Here is a 16047-nt window from a genome sequence, read left to right as displayed (position 1 = left end):
AAGGTCCCAAGGAAAATTGAGAAAACATAACCAAACTCAGAAAACAAAACTGATATCAGTCGAGTTTTGGACAAAAAACTGAGCAAAATCTTAAGAACAAATAAAGAAGATGGATCAGATACACCTGGCTTGGTGGTCTCTGTGCAATACAGAGATGTAATTCGCTCAGTTATTTCAGCTTCGATCATTTGGGGAAATAATCATCACTTCCATCTTTTCTTTTTCTTTTTTCAACAACAATATCATAAAACATACACTAAATTCAAAAACATAGAAGAAATTTCGAAGACAAAAAAAAAAAATAAAGATGGTGGATTTTGGAGATTTGGGAAAGATCAGAGTTCTGGCTTGGAAATTAAAAATAGCGCAGGTTTGAATCAGCTTCGATCATATGGGGAAAGTAGCATCCCTTCAATCCCAAATCCACCCCCATATCAAAAACCCTAATTTCAACACAAAATTAGGAAAAGCACGCAAATTAAACAAAGAGAAAGACGAAAACTTTGTCCGAATCTGCGAGAGAACAAACAACAAGAAGGCCCTCAACTATTCACAGAACCCGTATGACTATGGCGTCGGCTCATACTCAGCGCCCAATGTTATGACGGCGATGGTAATCAGTTTATTCGACGCCCATTTTTACAAACCCTAACCCTAATGTATAATTAATCCTACATACTCACAATAACAACGCAGCTGGAAGGCCGAGAGAGATGAGTATGTTGTTGGAAGGACTGGAATTTATAGGCCCTCGCGAACTGCTTCGAAACCCTAATTTCTTTTATCTTGTAGCCGCGAATGCCAGGTGTACGGCTGATCTTTTGTGTTTTTCCATCAGCGGTCGGTGTCGACCTATTCGATCTTGCGTCCCTTTTTCTCCTCCTTTTCATCGGGCTGTGGGCTTTGAAAATAAAAGCCCAAAAAATAAATTGAGTTTTAGGTTTGAGCATATGGGCTCGTTTGTAATACCCAATTATTTTGATTGCAAACGGCGTTTCACTGCAGTGGCGAAACGCAATAGGATAGATAGCGTTTTACCGCAATGGGAGTATTTTTGCTCATCATCATAAATTATGGTGTATGCTCACCACTATATTTATAACCGTTAGATGAGTTTGAATTTCGAAATTCGTATAGTAGAGAAGCGCGAATCTCAAAATTCAAACTTATTTAACAGTTATAAATAGGACGGTGAACATTATCATGATTTGAGGGTGGTGAGCAAAAATGCACTCGCCCGCAATAGCCAAGTATTGCCCCTTTACAAATACTACACAGAAACAAACGAATTTTGTTACTTATGTATCGTGGAGACACCATCGTTCGAGATTCTTTCTTGTGCCAACCAATACAAGAAGAAACAAAGAAGGAAAGAATGATACCAGTAAGTTACGTGGGAGAGAATAAACACCTACTTTTCAAAACCAGAATATCTTCACTTACAGAGATCACATTCTTTTCTTTTGCAAAAAATGTTCAGATTTCTAAAGCGCTTGACGAAACCAAAAGCAATCTGCAACAATGAACAAGCCAGCCGCATCGCATACATCGTACGTAATGAACTCCGAAAGCCGCCTATAAATGCAGAAACATAAGCTCAGCAACCCTCAAACTGCTTCTTCTTTTAAGCATTTGAAACCTTTGCCTCTTTAAAAAGAAAAATATTTTACACAAAAATGGCTTCTGCAGCAGCCGTCAAACGCTCCGATTCCATAGCTGATACCATGCCGGACGCCCTGAGGCAGAGCCGGTACCACATGAAGCGGTGCTTTGCAAAGTACATCGAGCAAGGAAGAAGGATCATGAAGCTTCACCATCTGATGAGTGAAATGGAGACAGTCATAGATGACAAGGATGAAAGAACCCAAGTTTTGGAGGGTGTTCTTGGCTATATATTGTGTTCAACTCAGGTTTCTAATTAAACACTTCTTTATATATATATGTTCTTTCATTTTGGGGGACTAACTAGAATTTTTAACTGTTAGACCGTTAGTTAATTAAAAATACAATGACTAAATTTTAATGGTTAAAAACTCAAGGGTGTAGGATACTCCAGAGCATCATAGAATTTTCGTTAAACAAATAATTATTGGTTTTACTTTTGACTTAATGAGATGTCTACTTAATATAATCCACAGGAAGCTGTTGTTGTTCCTCCACATGTTGTCTTTTCAATAAGACTAAATCCAGGATATTGGGAATTTGTTAAGGTCAGCTCTGAGGATCTCTCAGTTGAGGCTATCACTGTCCGAGACTTCTTGATATACAAAGAAGCTTTATATGATGAGAAATGGTACATGTTTTTTTCCTTCTTAAAGTTTTTTTCTTTTTTACAACACGATATTCGAAATTACTCAAATCTACGAGGAGCGAGATTTGATTTTGGGTGCAAGGGATGATGATGAGCACACTACCTTCGCTAATCACCAACCAGCCTAACCCCCATATGCTTTTCATTGCAGGTCAAATGCTGAACATGTATTGGAGGTGGATTTTAGAGCAATTGATTTCTCTACTCCTCACTTGACTCTATCTTCCTCGATCGGAAATGGAATCGATTATGTTACCAAGTTCACCACTTCAAAGCTAGCTGGAAAACTGGATAATGCACAACCCCTTGTGGATTACTTAGTTTCACTACACCATCATGGAGAAGTATGGGAATCACAGCAATTTAATTTGACAAAAAATAAAATTTGATGCAGAGAAATTCAAATTTCATTCTAATGATAAGGTTTGAAACATAGTTTACGTGATTTTGAATTTACAGCAACTTATTCTAAATGAGACCCTCAACACAGCTTCGAAGCTTCAGGCGGCTCTGATTGTAACAGAAGTGTACCTCTCAGCACTTCCTAAGGACACACCATTCCAAAATTTTGAACTAAGGTCTCTTCCTCTCATGTTCTATCTGCCGGTGTCATGTAATGTAACTTGCAATCTGAAACCGAGTGTCATTTACAGGTTTAAGGAGTGGGGCTTTGAGAAGGGGTGGGGAGACACTGCAGAAAGAACAAAGGAGACGATGAAAATACTTTCAGAAGTACTTCAAGCTCCAGACCCATTGAACATGGATAGGTTTCTCAGTAGGCTTCCCACAATATTCAATGTTGTAATATTCTCTCCCCATGGCTACTTTGGCCAAGCGGATGTTCTTGGCTTACCAGACACGGGCGGGCAGGTATTAATTTGAATACTGTATCCGATATGCTAAGTCTCTTTGCAAATGGAATTCGTTACCGAGACAAATTTTTTTGAATCTGCTATCGAAAACAGGTAGTTTACATTCTGGATCAAGTGAAAGCTATGGAGGAAGAATTGACCCTGAGAATTAAGCAACAAGGACTTACTGTGAAGCCTCAAATTCTTGTGGTATGTTTCATATACAACCATGGACGATTTGCTTGGAAGTTGGAAGGTAGTTCGGTTTATTTAACATTATCTAACCACTGGCTACAATAGGTGACAAGACTCATACCAGAAGCTAGGGGAACTAAGTGCAACCAGGAGTTGGAACCAATCAATGGCACCAAGTACTCTAACATCCTTAGGGTGCCATTTAGGACAGAAAAGGGGATCCTACGCCGTTGGGTTTCTCGCTTTGACATCTATCCCTATCTTGAGTTGTTTACACAGGCATGTTTTCCATCGATATTTAAGTTCATACTTTTAGAGTGCTCAAGTATTGATTTTGTTCCTTATGTACTTTCTGCTCTAAAATAATTGTTCCGTTTGTTTCAAACTACTAGGATGCGACTGCCAAAATCCTCTACCTGATGGAAGGAAAGCCGGATCTTATTATTGGAAACTACACAGATGGCAATTTGGTGGCGTCTCTCATGGCTAATAAACTTGGGATAACTCAGGTCACTGTTAATTTATCTTATTATAGATACAACCGTAACACATTTTTCTCCCACTTTGTATTTACTAACCCGTAGCGCGTTAAAACCAGGCAACTATTGCTCATGCTTTGGAGAAGACCAAGTACGAACATTCAGACATCAACTGGAAGGAGTTAGATCCCAAGTATCACTTCTCATGCCAATTTCTTGCTGACACAATCTCAATGAATGCTACAGATTTTGTCATTGCAAGCACATACCAGGAAATTGCAGGAAGGTTAGCAAAATTAACCAGCATTCATATGTTCGGACACCCTTACTAAATGATTACATTACAGTTTACACCATAATGTACTTGGATGTTGTTTTGCAGCAAAGACAGACCAGGACAATACGAAAGTCATACTGCATTTACGCTCCCGGGGCTCTGTAGAGTTGTTTCTGGCATCAATGTATTTGACCCCAAATTCAACATCGCTGCTCCTGGGGCGGATCAGTCTGTATATTTCCCCTACTCAGAGAAGCAGAAACGGCTCACTTCATTCTATCCTGCCATTGAAGAACTACTGTTTAGTAAAGAGGATAACAGTGAACATCTGTAAGTCCTGGACTAGCAAATCATTCTTTAAGAATTCAAATGCTGATCAAAAGTAATCTAACGTCAACCTGAACCATTTTCTTGAACAGTGGATTTCTAGTAGAACGGAAGAAACCTATCATCTTCTCAATGGCAAGGCTGGATATTGTTAAAAACATTACCGGGTTGGTTGAGTGGTACGGGAAGAACAAGAGGCTGAGAAATTTGGTTAACCTTGTGGTAGTTGGTGGATTCTTTGACCCTTCGAAATCAAAAGATAGAGAAGAAATCGCTGAAATAAAGAAGATGCATACACTGATAGAGAAGTACCAACTCAGGGGTCAGATCAGATGGATAGCAGCACAGGCTGATAGGAACCGAAATGGAGAGCTCTACCGTTGCATTGCCGACACAAGGGGAGCTTTTGTGCAACCTGCCCTGTATGAAGCATTCGGTCTGACTGTCATTGAGGCAATGAACTGTGGATTGCCCACCTTTGCAACCAACCAAGGAGGCCCGGCTGAAATCATCGTTGATGAGGTCTCTGGTTTCCATATTGATCCTAACAACGGAGATGAAGCAAGCAACAAAATCGCTGATTTCTTTGAGAAGTCCAAGACTGATGCTGCATATTGGGACAGATTTTCCAAAGCAGGCTTGCAGCGCATATACGAATGGTAAATACACAACCTCTGCATCCATACTTATTTGGTTAAAAACCAACATCTTTTTCCATGGAATTTAAAACAAGTTATCGAAACTTTTTAGCTACACTTGGAAGATATATGCAAACAAGGTGTTGAACATGGGGAGCACTTATACTTTCTGGAGGCAGTTGAACAAGGAGCAGAAACAGGCAAAGCAAAGATACATCCAGATGTTCTTTAATCTCCAATATAGGAACTTGGTATGTTACAGATTACGCTTATACATAGGATGCATCCCATATCTATTTCTCATTCTATTAAGCTCGAGACTTCGACCCTAATTTTCATCGGCATTGTTGCAGGTGAAGAATGTGCCTGTACCAAGTGATGAACCTGAGCAACCAGCTGCGCCAAAGCCAACTGCCAAACCACAGACCACATTAAGGCATGTTAACCTGAGCAACGAAACTTTATGAACACGTCTTAAATGCTTGCTTATCGTTCTAAAATGCATCTGTTAACATGGCCTCTCTTATTTCTCTGATCACATTGTACTGTTCATCCAAAACTAACAACAAATAATTGATGTGCAGCTCAAGGCGCTCACAGTCTCGATTGCAAAGGTAAAGAGTAAGATCGCCACAAACGGCTTGCTTTCAATCTTTTCGCTAAAGCCAGCATAAACTGAAAATTAATTCTTCTCCGCATAATTTCAGGTTGTTTGGAAATTAAGGTCAAATAAAGGGAGCTTGATCGAGGATTGCCATTTGAGCTACCCAACTGCATTACTGCCTCTTCTGTTTCCTATACATTAACTCCCTATTATTCATTTGCAAAGAAGAATTATTGTTGCATAACCATTGGAGCATGAAAGTTTGTTTTTATGTAATAAAATTATACCAAATTTACAGTTTGTGAGGCTTTCAATTCATATTTTCAACCTAACGGTTTGGTGTTGGTTCATTTACACTTTGTGATTTTATGCACAATGAACTCAGTAATATATTTTTTATTTTACAAGACGATATTTTCTAATTTAGTTTAATTTAAAAGGAGTAGGATTTGAACTCGGTGAAATAAAAAAAATGGATGGAAACAACACTGCCCTACTCAACTAGTGTAATCAACATCTAAAATTTACTCAATGACACTACATGATGATTAATTAAACTTTCTAACTAAATTATTATACCATTTTCAATTCTTCAATTCGTCTGCCATAACAATTTAATTCAATTCAACCAGTGTATTAAAAATGACGAGATATTGTAATACCAATTTGTCCTGCTCACATCGATCAATTTTAATTTTAAATATTAAAAGTACATATAATTAACAGTCTCTTCTTTTTAAGCACTCTCTCTCCCTAATCTCTATAACCATCGGGGATTCTCTCCCTCCCTTTTTTCCTCTCCTCCCTCACTTTCTCTCAGTTTTTTCTTCTTCTCTCTCTCTATTTGTATATTTTTTTTTCTCTTTCTCCAAAGATGAAATCTTGAGCGTTCAACCAAGAGGAGAAAAGAGAAGGAAAAAAGAAGAGAGATAATCCTTGTTCAAATCATATGCTAAGCATGTCATGCTCCGACAGTCCCACTAGTGCAATAGGGGTTATGATTTTCACTGTATTAATTTTTCTCCTCCACCTCCCATATGCTGTTATTTGTTCGCAGTTGATTTATTAAATCTTATGATTAGAAACTATAACACAAGTACAAAGAAATAAAGAGAAAATACGAAACAAAAATGTTTCTTTGTTCACTAGGTGACTAAGGAGTATATAGTCATTCATCCTTTGATTTGATATCAATGACAGATCAAATCAAATGATAAATAAACATATGAATCATCTGGTACTTGGTAATCAAAATAACAGAAATCAAATCCGATAATCATTCTGGCGTTTAATCCAACCGAAAATAAATATATAGTAAATTAAAAGTGATAAGTTAAAGAGAGGAAAAAAAGGATAAAAAGAGAGTGATCAACCTCTCAATGCAGTCCTCATAAACTAGTCGGCAGCATGGCTTTTGGTCTTTTGTTCCAATCTTGGTCGAGGTCAGATTATATGTGTCAGATTATTAGGCTGTAATTTGCATGGAAGAATGGAATTAAAAAGATTATGGTGGAATCAGATTCTCTATTTATAATATAATTGATTTTAAATGCAAAAGTGGATAATCATCATCTTGAAAGTTTAGTATTGAATTTTCATGCCTCTATGTGCCAAACTTGGTCTTATGAAACTTGTCATATTTATCGTGAAAAGAATTTTGTTGATAATGATTTGGCTCGTTTGGGTTTGTCATGCAGTTTGGGTTCAGTCTTTTATTAGCAAACTCCTTTTTTTTTTTGTCGTCCTAGTTGCAGATATAGCTAAAGTCTCATAGTATTATTATATTCTTATATAATTAATATTTTTTAAACGTATGCCCGGTTGTCAACCAAAATAAAGAAAAGAAAAGGGAGAGAGTGTCCAAGAATATCTTCACTTACACAGATCACATTCTTTTCTTTTGCAAAAAATATTCAGATTTCTAAAGCGCTTGACGAAACCAAAAGCAATCTGCAACAATGAACAAGCCAGCCGCATCGCATACATCGTAAGTAACGAATTCCGAAAGCCGCCTATAAATGCAGAAACATAAGCTCAGCAACCCTCAAACTGCTTCATCTTTTAAGCATTTGAAACCTTTGCATCTTTAAAAACAAATATATTTTACACAAAAATGGCTTCTGCAGCGGCCGTCAAACGCTCCGATTCCATAGCTGATACCATGCCGGACGCCCTGAGACAGAGCCGGTACCACATGAAGCGGTGCTTTGCAAAGTACATCGAGAAAGGAAGAAGGATCATGAAGCTTCACCATTTGATGAGTGAAATGGAGACAGTCATAGATGACAAGGCTGAAATGACCCAAGTTTTGGAGGGTGTTCTTGGCTATATATTGTGTTCAACTCAGGTTTCTAATTAAACACTTCTTTTTATATATATGTTCTTTCATTTTGGGGGACTAACTAGAATTATTAACCGTTAGACCGTTGGTTATTTAAAAATACAATGACTAAAATTTAATGGTTAAAAACTTGAGGGTATAGGATACTCCAGAGCATCATAGAATTTTCGTTAAACAATAAATTATTGGTTTTACTTTTGACTTAATGAGATGTTTACTTAATATAACCCACAGGAAGCTGTTGTTGTTCCTCCACATGTTGTCTTTTCAATAAGACTAAATCCAGGATATTGGGAATTCGTTAAGGTCAGCTCTGAGGATCTCTCAGTCGAGGCTATCACTGTCCGAGACTTCTTGAAATACAAAGAAGCTTTATATGATGATAAATGGTACATGTTTTTTTCCTTCTTAAAGTTTTTTTCTTTTATACAATACAATATTCTAAACTACTCAAATCTACGAGGAGTGAGATTTGATTTTGGGTGCAAGGGATGATGATGAGCACACTGGCTTCGCTAACCACCAACCGGCCTAATCCCCATATGCTTTTCATTGCAGGTCAAATGATGAACATGCATTGGAGGTGGATTTTAGAGCAATTGATTTCTCTACTCCTCACTTGACTCTATCCTCCTCGATCGGAAATGGAATCGATTATGTTACCAAGTTTACCACTTCAAAGCTAGCTGGAAAACTGGAGAATGCACAACCCCTTGTGGATTACTTACTTTCACTAAATCATCAAGGAGAAGTATGGGAATCACAGAAATTTAATTCTACAAAACATAAAATTGGATGCAGAGAAATTCCAATTTCATTCTAATGATAAGGTTTGAAACATAGTTTATGTGATTTTGAATTTACAGCAGCTTATTCTAAATGAGACCCTCAACACGGCTTTGAAGCTTCAGGCAGCTCTGATTGTAACGGAAGTGTACCTCTCAACACTTCCTAAGGACACACCATTCCAAAATTTTGAACTAAGGTGACTCTTCCTCTCAGGTTCTTCTGCCGGTGTCATGTAATGTAACTTGCAATCTGAAACCGAGCTTCATTTACAGGTTTAAGGAGTGGGGCTTTGAGAAGGGGTGGGGAGACACTGCAGAAAGAACAAGGGAGACAATGAAAATACTTTCAGAAGTACTTCAAGCTCCAGACCCTTTGAACATGGATAGGCTTTTCAGTAGGCTTCCCACAATATTCAATGTTGTAATATTCTCTCCCCATGGCTACTTTGGCCAAGCAGATGTTCTTGGCTTACCAGACACAGGCGGGCAGGTATAAATTAGAATACTGCATCCGATATGCTAAGTCTCCTTGCAAATGGAATTTGTTACTGAGACGAAATTTTTTGAACTCTGCTATTCAAAACAGGTGGTTTACATTCTGGATCAAGTGAAAGCTATGGAGGAAGAACTGACTCTGAGAATTAAGCAACAAGGACTTACTGTGAAGCCTCAAATTCTAGTGGTGTGTTTCACATACAACTATGGACGATTTGCTTTGAAGTTGGAAGGTAGTTCGGTTTATTTACCATTATCTAACTACAGTTGTTGGCTACAATAGGTGACAAGACTCATACCCGAAGCAAGGGGAACTAAGTGCAACCAAGAGTTGGAACAAATCAATGGCACCAAGTACTCTAACATCCTTAGGGTGCCATTTAGGACAGAAAAGGGTATCCTGCGCCGTTGGGTTTCTCGTTTTGACATCTATCCCTATCTTGAGTTGTTTACACAGGCATGTTTTCCGTCGATATTTAAATTCATACTTTTAGAGTGCTCAATTATTGATTTTGTTCCTTATGTACTTTCTGCTCTAAAATAATTGTTCCACTTGTTTCAAACTACTAGGATGCTACTGCCAAAATCCTCTACCTCATGGAAGGAAAGCCGGATCTTATTATTGGAAACTACACAGATGGCAATTTGGTGGCGTCTCTTATGGCTAATAAACTTGGGATAACTCAGGTCACTGTTAATTTATCTTATAGATACAACCGTAACACATTTTTCTCCCGCTTTGTATTTACTAACCTGTAGCATGTTAAAACCAGGCAACTATTGCTCATGCTTTGGAGAAGACCAAGTACGAAGATTCAGACATCAACTGGAAGGAGTTAGATCCCAAGTATCACTTCTCATGCCAATTTCTTGCTGACACAATCTCAATGAATGCTACAGATTTTGTCATTGCAAGCACATACCAGGAAATTGCAGGAAGGTTAGCAAAATTAACCAGCATTCATATACTCGACACCCTTACCAAATGATTACATTACAGTTTACCACATAATGTACTTGGATGTTGTTTTGCAGCAAAGACAGACCAGGACAATACGAAAGTCATACTGCATTTACGCTCCCGGGGCTCTGTAGAGTTGTTTCTGGCATCAATGTATTTGACCCCAAATTCAACATTGCCGCTCCTGGGGCGGATCAGTCTGTATATTTCCCCTACTCAGAGAAGCAGAAACGGCTCACTTCATTCTCTCCTGCCATTGAAGAACTACTGTTTAGTAAAGAGGATAACAGTGAACATCTGTAAGTCCTGGACTAGCAAATCATTCTTTTAGAATTCAAATGCTGATCAAAAGTAATCTAACATCAACCTGAACCATTCTCTTGAACAGTGGATTTCTAGTAGAACGGAAGAAACCTATCATCTTCTCAATGGCAAGGCTGGACATTGTTAAAAACATTACCGGGTTGGTTGAGTGGTATGGGAAGAACAAGAGGCTGAGAAATTTGGTTAACCTTGTGGTAGTTGGTGGATTCTTTGACCCTTCGAAATCAAAAGATAGAGAAGAAATTGCTGAAATAAAGAAGATGCATACACTGATAGAGAAGTACCAACTCAGGGGTCAGATCAGATGGATAGCAGCACAGACCGATAGGAACCGAAATGGAGAGCTCTACCGTTGCATTGCTGACACAAGGGGAGCTTTTGTGCAACCTGCCCTGTATGAAGCATTCGGTCTGACTGTCATTGAGGCAATGAACTGTGGATTGCCCACCTTTGCAACCAACCAAGGAGGCCCGGCTGAAATCATAGTTGATGAGGTCTCTGGTTTCCATATTGATCCTAACAACGGAGATGAAGCAAGCAACAAAATTGCTGATTTCTTTGAGAAGTCCAAGACTGATGCTGCATATTGGGACAGATTTTCCAATGCAGGCTTGCAGCGCATATACGAATGGTAAATACACAACCTCTGCGTCCATAATTATTTGCTTAAAAACCAACCTCTTTTTCCATGGAATTTAAAACAAGTTATCGAAACTTTGTAGCTACACTTGGAAGATATATGCAAACAAGGTGTTGAACATGGGGAGCACTTATACTTTCTGGAGGCAGTTGAACAAAGAGCAGAAACAGGCAAAGCATAGATACATCCAGATGTTCTTTAATCTCCAATATAGGAACTTGGTGTGTGACAGATTATGCTTATACATAGGATGCATCCCATATCTATTTCTCAATCTATTAATCTCGAGACTTCCCTAATTTTAATCGGCATTGTTGCAGGTGAAGAATGTGCCTGTCCCAAGTGATGAACCTGAACAACCAGCAGCGCCAAAGTCAAGTGCCAAACCACAGACCACATCAAGGCATGTTAACCTGAGCAACGAAACTTTATGAACACGTCTTAAATGCATGCTTATCGTTCTAAAATGCATCTGTTAACATGAACTCTCTTATTTCTCTAATCACATTGTACTGTTCATCCAAAACTAACGACAAAAAATTAATGTGCAGCTCAAGGCGCTCACAGTCTCGATTGCAAAGGTAGAGAGTAAGATCGCCACAAACGGCTTGTTTTCAATCTTTTCGCTAAGGCCAACATAAACTGAAAAAATTCTTCACTCCATAATTGCAGGTTGTTTGGAGCCTAAGTTAAGGTCAAATAAGGAGAGCTTGATTGAGGATTGCCATTTGAGCTACCCAACCGCGATACTGCCATTTCTGTTTCTTAAACATTAATTCCCTATTCTTCATTTGCAAAGAAAAATTGTTGTTGGTAACTATTGAAGCATGAAAGTTTGTTTTTATGTAATAAAATTATACCAAATTTACAGTTTGCGAGGGTTTCAATTCATATTTTTCAATGCAACCGTTCGGTGTTGGTTTATTGACACTTTGTGATTTTACGCATTATGAAATCTGTGATATTTTCTTTTGATAAGACGATATTCTCTATTTAGCTTAGTTTAGGGGAGCAGGATTTGAACTCGAGTGAAGGAGACGGAGAAAACGGACACTGCCCTGCTCAATTAGCGTAACCCACATCTAAATTTACTCAATAATATTACAGGGTGATTAAACTTTCTAACTAAATTATTATACCTTTTTCAGTTGTTCAATTCATCTGCCATAACAATTTAATCCCATTCAGCCAACTAACAATTTTAAATCCTCAGCAACCCTAAATAAACAAACCAACCAGACGAAGAGACTTTGCATAACCAGCTATTTTCCACCTTTAATTCTTTTTATCCAAGAGAAGAAGGAAACTGTCTCTCTCTCTCTGTCTCATCTACTTTACAGTGAAAGAATCTCCTGTTGGTTTAAAATTGTGTTCTCTGTCAAGAAAAAATGTCACTTATAAGCCGTGTTTAAAATATATACGAAATTGTCGATATTTTTATCGAAATATTTAAAAAATCAAGGATTGATATGAAAAGGGGGTTGAAAAGCAAACTTCACCCATTCAAGTTGCATAGAATAATGGAATTAAAAATATTATAGTAGAATCGGATTCTGCATTTACAGTACAATTGATTTTAAACGCAAAAGTGGATAATCACCCTCTTGGGAGTTTAGTACTGAATTTTCGTGCCCTTATGCACCAAAATTGGTCTTGTAAAATTTTTCATATTTTTGTGAAAACAATTTTATTACTAATAATTTGGCTTGTTTGGATTTGTCATGCAATTTGGGTCTAGATAATACCTGGGAAATCAAATACTATTCCCCTGAGAAGAGACTTTTGGGGTGGGCTTGCTGGATAAGTAAGAAATTCTATATATACTAAAGCTCAGTGGATTGGCACTGTTCATTAACAGTGCCGTTCCGGTTTTGCTCCTGATCTAACGCCCACTTTTTTGGCATTTTGAAGATGCTACATGAAATGTCGTTTTTACCCCTCTCCTTTATCCTTTTTTTTTTTTCCCCGCGTGTTGCTCGGCTTTGCCGTTTTGTCCCTTTGATATTAGGTATTTGTTTCCTTTTTCTCTCCTGACTTCCCCTCGCATGCTTCCCTGCAATACCTGTCGCCATCTCACCTTCGATCCATGTGGCACAAAACACAATAAAAAATTATAAATAAATTAGATGCATGCACAAAATAATTATTAAAAATTTTGAGAAGCCCACCTATCTCCCATTGCTTTGCCTTTTGGTTATTTTTTTTTTTTGGTTTTGCTCTTTTTTTGTCTTCCACGTAGGGGTGGGCACGGTGCGGTTCGGTGCGGTTCGGTGCGGTTCCACCCCTAAATTAGAACCGGAACCGAAATATATTAACGGTTCGATTCGGTGCGGTTCCACTTAAATTTATGACTAGAACATTACGGTTCGGTCTACACCGGTTCCGATTCGGTTCTTGCCGGTTTACGGTTCCTAATAATAAATTATTTGAACACCAAATCATTATGCATTCAAATACATCTTCTAAAACTGATTACATAAAGTTGCATACAACACATCTTTTTTAATGCAAATGTCTTTGGTAGTGGCACCAAGTCAACAAAAAGAGACAACTAAAATACATATGCACTGGTCAATCAGTCAACAAACAAAAATATGATGAAACAAATTGCAAGTTTTCAGACTTCAGAGAGCAAGCAAGAAGCAGCAGCTCCTGTACACAAATTTTCAACCTATTATACCATGACATGTGTGTGTATATATAATTTATTTATTTATTATTAATAAAACGGTTCGGTTCGGTTCGGCCGGTTCTTGGTCATTCGAAACCGGAACCGGAACCGGTTTGAACGGTTCGGTTCGGTTTTTCACTCAAAGTTGACTTTTCCGGTCAACACGGTTTTTTTTCTTACGGTTCGATGCGGTTTTGCGGTTTGGCGGTTTTTATGCCCACCCCTACTTCCACGCCGACCTTGCAATGGTTTGTGGCAAACAACACATTAAAAAATTATAAAAAAAAAAAAAAAAAGATACATGGACAAAACAATTATTAAAAATTGAGATATTTGCACCCTTTTTCTCTCCTGACTTCCATTTTGTTCCGTCTCCTTTCCTTTTCATTTGCTCTCTCTATCTCATCGTCTATCTGTCCGTTTCAATTTCGATTCCATCGTCTAAAAAGGCATTTTGGATTTTTTTGGCTGTTGTCCAGAAACCAATCGCGCCGTTTTAGGTGTGTTGCTTCATCCGCATCTTATTTTCTGTTTGGTTAGCAAGAAATTTTTTTTTTAATTGATGTATCTATTTCATTGTATGTTTACTTTGGAGATTTTGGATAATAGTCATGAATTATGGTGTTAGTGCATCTCTATTTTTATTTTTCACGTTTCTGCATACTGTTTATATCTAAATGATTTTTATTTGGGTCTTCCAAATTTTTTAACTATTACTCTGATGAAGTTTTATTTATTTTTGATTCATTGGTTTCAAGTATGGTCGTTGACTGTGTGAATTTTAAGTTTTGCACAGTTAAGAGACTAGATGGTAATGTTTCATTTCTCTCTTTCTCCCTTCTTATTTTCTCAGCCATGAGTCTTAATAAGATACGATTGACTAAGAATTTGTTAATCATTTTAACACGTATGAGATGAGATATTTACTTTTTATGATACATTTCTAATTTTTGCAAATTACTTGATTTACTATTGTTATATGGTTTACAGATTTTTATGTTAAGTGTGTCGCTATATTGTTGTAATAGTTAAATTGGATGTAATATGAAGTGTTGAGATAAAACTAGGCACAACTAATTATCTTTCACTTCTTGAGATACAGTCATTGTTTGATTTATGTGACATCCCACATCGTGCAGGGAAGTGATCCTTATATGTATATTCTCATCCCTATCTAACACGATGCCTTTTGGAAGCTCACTGACTTCGGGTTCCGTAGGAACTCCGAAGTTAAGCGAGTAGCGTGCAAGAGCATTCCCATGATGGGTGACCCACTGGGAAGTTGCTTGTGAGTTTCCAAAAACAAAACCGTGAGGGAATGGTAAGCCCAAAACGGACAATATCATGCTACGGTGGTGGAGCGGGCTCGGGAAGTGATCCGCCCCGGGTTAGGATTTGACAATTTAGTATCAGAGCTTAACCTTAGTGGCGTGTGTGCCGACGAGGACGTCGGACCCCTAAGGGGGGTGGACTGTGACATCCCACATCGCCCAAGGAAGTGATCCTTATATGTATATTTCCATTGCTACCTAGCACAAGGCCTTTTGGGAGCTCACTGACTTCGGGTTCCGTAGGAACTCCGAAGTTAAGCGAGAAGGGGGCTAGAGCAATCCCATGATGGGTGACCCACTGGGAAGTTGCTCGTGAGTCCCCAAAAACAAAACCGTGAGGGAATGGTAAGCCCAAATCGGACAATATCATGCTACGGTGGTGGAGCGGGCCCGGGAAGTGATCTGCCCCGGGCCGAGGGAAGTGATACTTATATGTATATTCTCATCCTTACCTAGCACAAGGCCTTTTGGGAGCTCACTGGCTTCGGGTTCCGTAGGAACTCCGAAGTTAAGCGAGAAGAGGGCTAGAGCAATCCCATGATGGGTGACCCACTGGGAAGTAGCTCGTGAGTTCCCAAAAACAAAACTGTGAGGGAATGGTAAGCCTAAAACGGACAATATCGTGCTACGGTGGTGGAGCGGGCCCGGTAAGTGATCCGCCTCGGACCGGGATGTGACAATTTAGCCTATAACTGATAAATCTTTAATTATAATTGGTTTTTTTAGTTTACTTGGATCAGAACTGATAACGGTATTAAAAGGTAGTAAAAATTAAAGTTTGCCTGTTCTGATGACAACTGATAAATATACAGGT

General features: G+C 38.4%; 2 protein-coding genes, 1 non-coding gene and 1 pseudogene across 5 annotated transcripts; 2 read left to right on the top strand and 2 right to left on the bottom strand.

Annotated features, from left to right (window-relative positions):
* Window positions 1–109: 109 nt before the first annotated feature.
* LOC137709602 (small nucleolar RNA Z103) lies at window positions 110–213 on the bottom strand. The gene has a single exon (XR_011064894.1). It is a non-coding gene; the product is annotated as a small nucleolar RNA Z103 (small nucleolar RNA).
* Window positions 214–330: 117 nt separating this feature from the next.
* Window positions 331–416, bottom strand: LOC137709605 (small nucleolar RNA Z103; annotated as a pseudogene).
* A 1036-nt stretch (window positions 417–1452) lies between these two features.
* On the top strand, window positions 1453–6032 carry LOC137708145 (sucrose synthase 5). 2 transcript variants are annotated; one of them, XM_068447147.2, is made up of 15 exons: window positions 1453–1910; window positions 2139–2293; window positions 2463–2655; window positions 2771–2889; window positions 2965–3181; window positions 3277–3372; window positions 3463–3636; window positions 3750–3866; window positions 3956–4122; window positions 4219–4443; window positions 4533–5099; window positions 5191–5329; window positions 5432–5514; window positions 5663–5692; window positions 5786–6032. In XM_068447147.2, the coding sequence occupies exons 1-15, from the start codon at window positions 1677–1679 to the stop codon at window positions 5799–5801; spliced, it is 2532 nt and encodes an 843-aa protein (XP_068303248.2). In that variant the 5' UTR covers window positions 1453–1676; the 3' UTR covers window positions 5802–6032. The 2 variants fall into 2 exon arrangements, with proteins under 2 accessions (XP_068303248.2, XP_088545212.1); XM_088689086.1 differs by lacking the exon at window positions 5786–6032 and having other exon boundaries at window positions 5663–5696.
* Window positions 6033–7473: 1441 nt separating this feature from the next.
* LOC137708409 (sucrose synthase 5-like) lies at window positions 7474–12161 on the top strand. 2 transcript variants are annotated; one of them, XM_088689605.1, is made up of 16 exons: window positions 7474–7669; window positions 7809–8029; window positions 8258–8412; window positions 8582–8774; window positions 8890–9008; window positions 9085–9301; window positions 9398–9493; window positions 9590–9763; window positions 9877–9993; window positions 10080–10246; window positions 10342–10566; window positions 10656–11222; window positions 11314–11452; window positions 11552–11634; window positions 11783–11812; window positions 11904–12161. In XM_088689605.1, the coding sequence occupies exons 2-16, from the start codon at window positions 7844–7846 to the stop codon at window positions 11917–11919; spliced, it is 2484 nt and encodes an 827-aa protein (XP_088545731.1). In that variant the 5' UTR covers window positions 7474–7669; window positions 7809–7843; the 3' UTR covers window positions 11920–12161. The 2 variants fall into 2 exon arrangements, with proteins under 2 accessions (XP_088545731.1, XP_068303579.2); XM_068447478.2 differs by lacking the exon at window positions 7474–7669 and having other exon boundaries at window positions 7708–8029.
* Window positions 12162–16047: the final 3886 nt, after the last annotated feature.

The sequence above is a fragment of the Pyrus communis genome, chromosome 17, assembly GCF_041283825.1.
Source record: "Pyrus communis isolate YQ-2024b chromosome 17, ASM4128382v1, whole genome shotgun sequence".
In the NCBI taxonomy this organism is placed as follows: domain Eukaryota; kingdom Viridiplantae; phylum Streptophyta; class Magnoliopsida; order Rosales; family Rosaceae; genus Pyrus; species Pyrus communis.
This window is presented reverse-complemented; position numbering and strand designations above follow the sequence as displayed.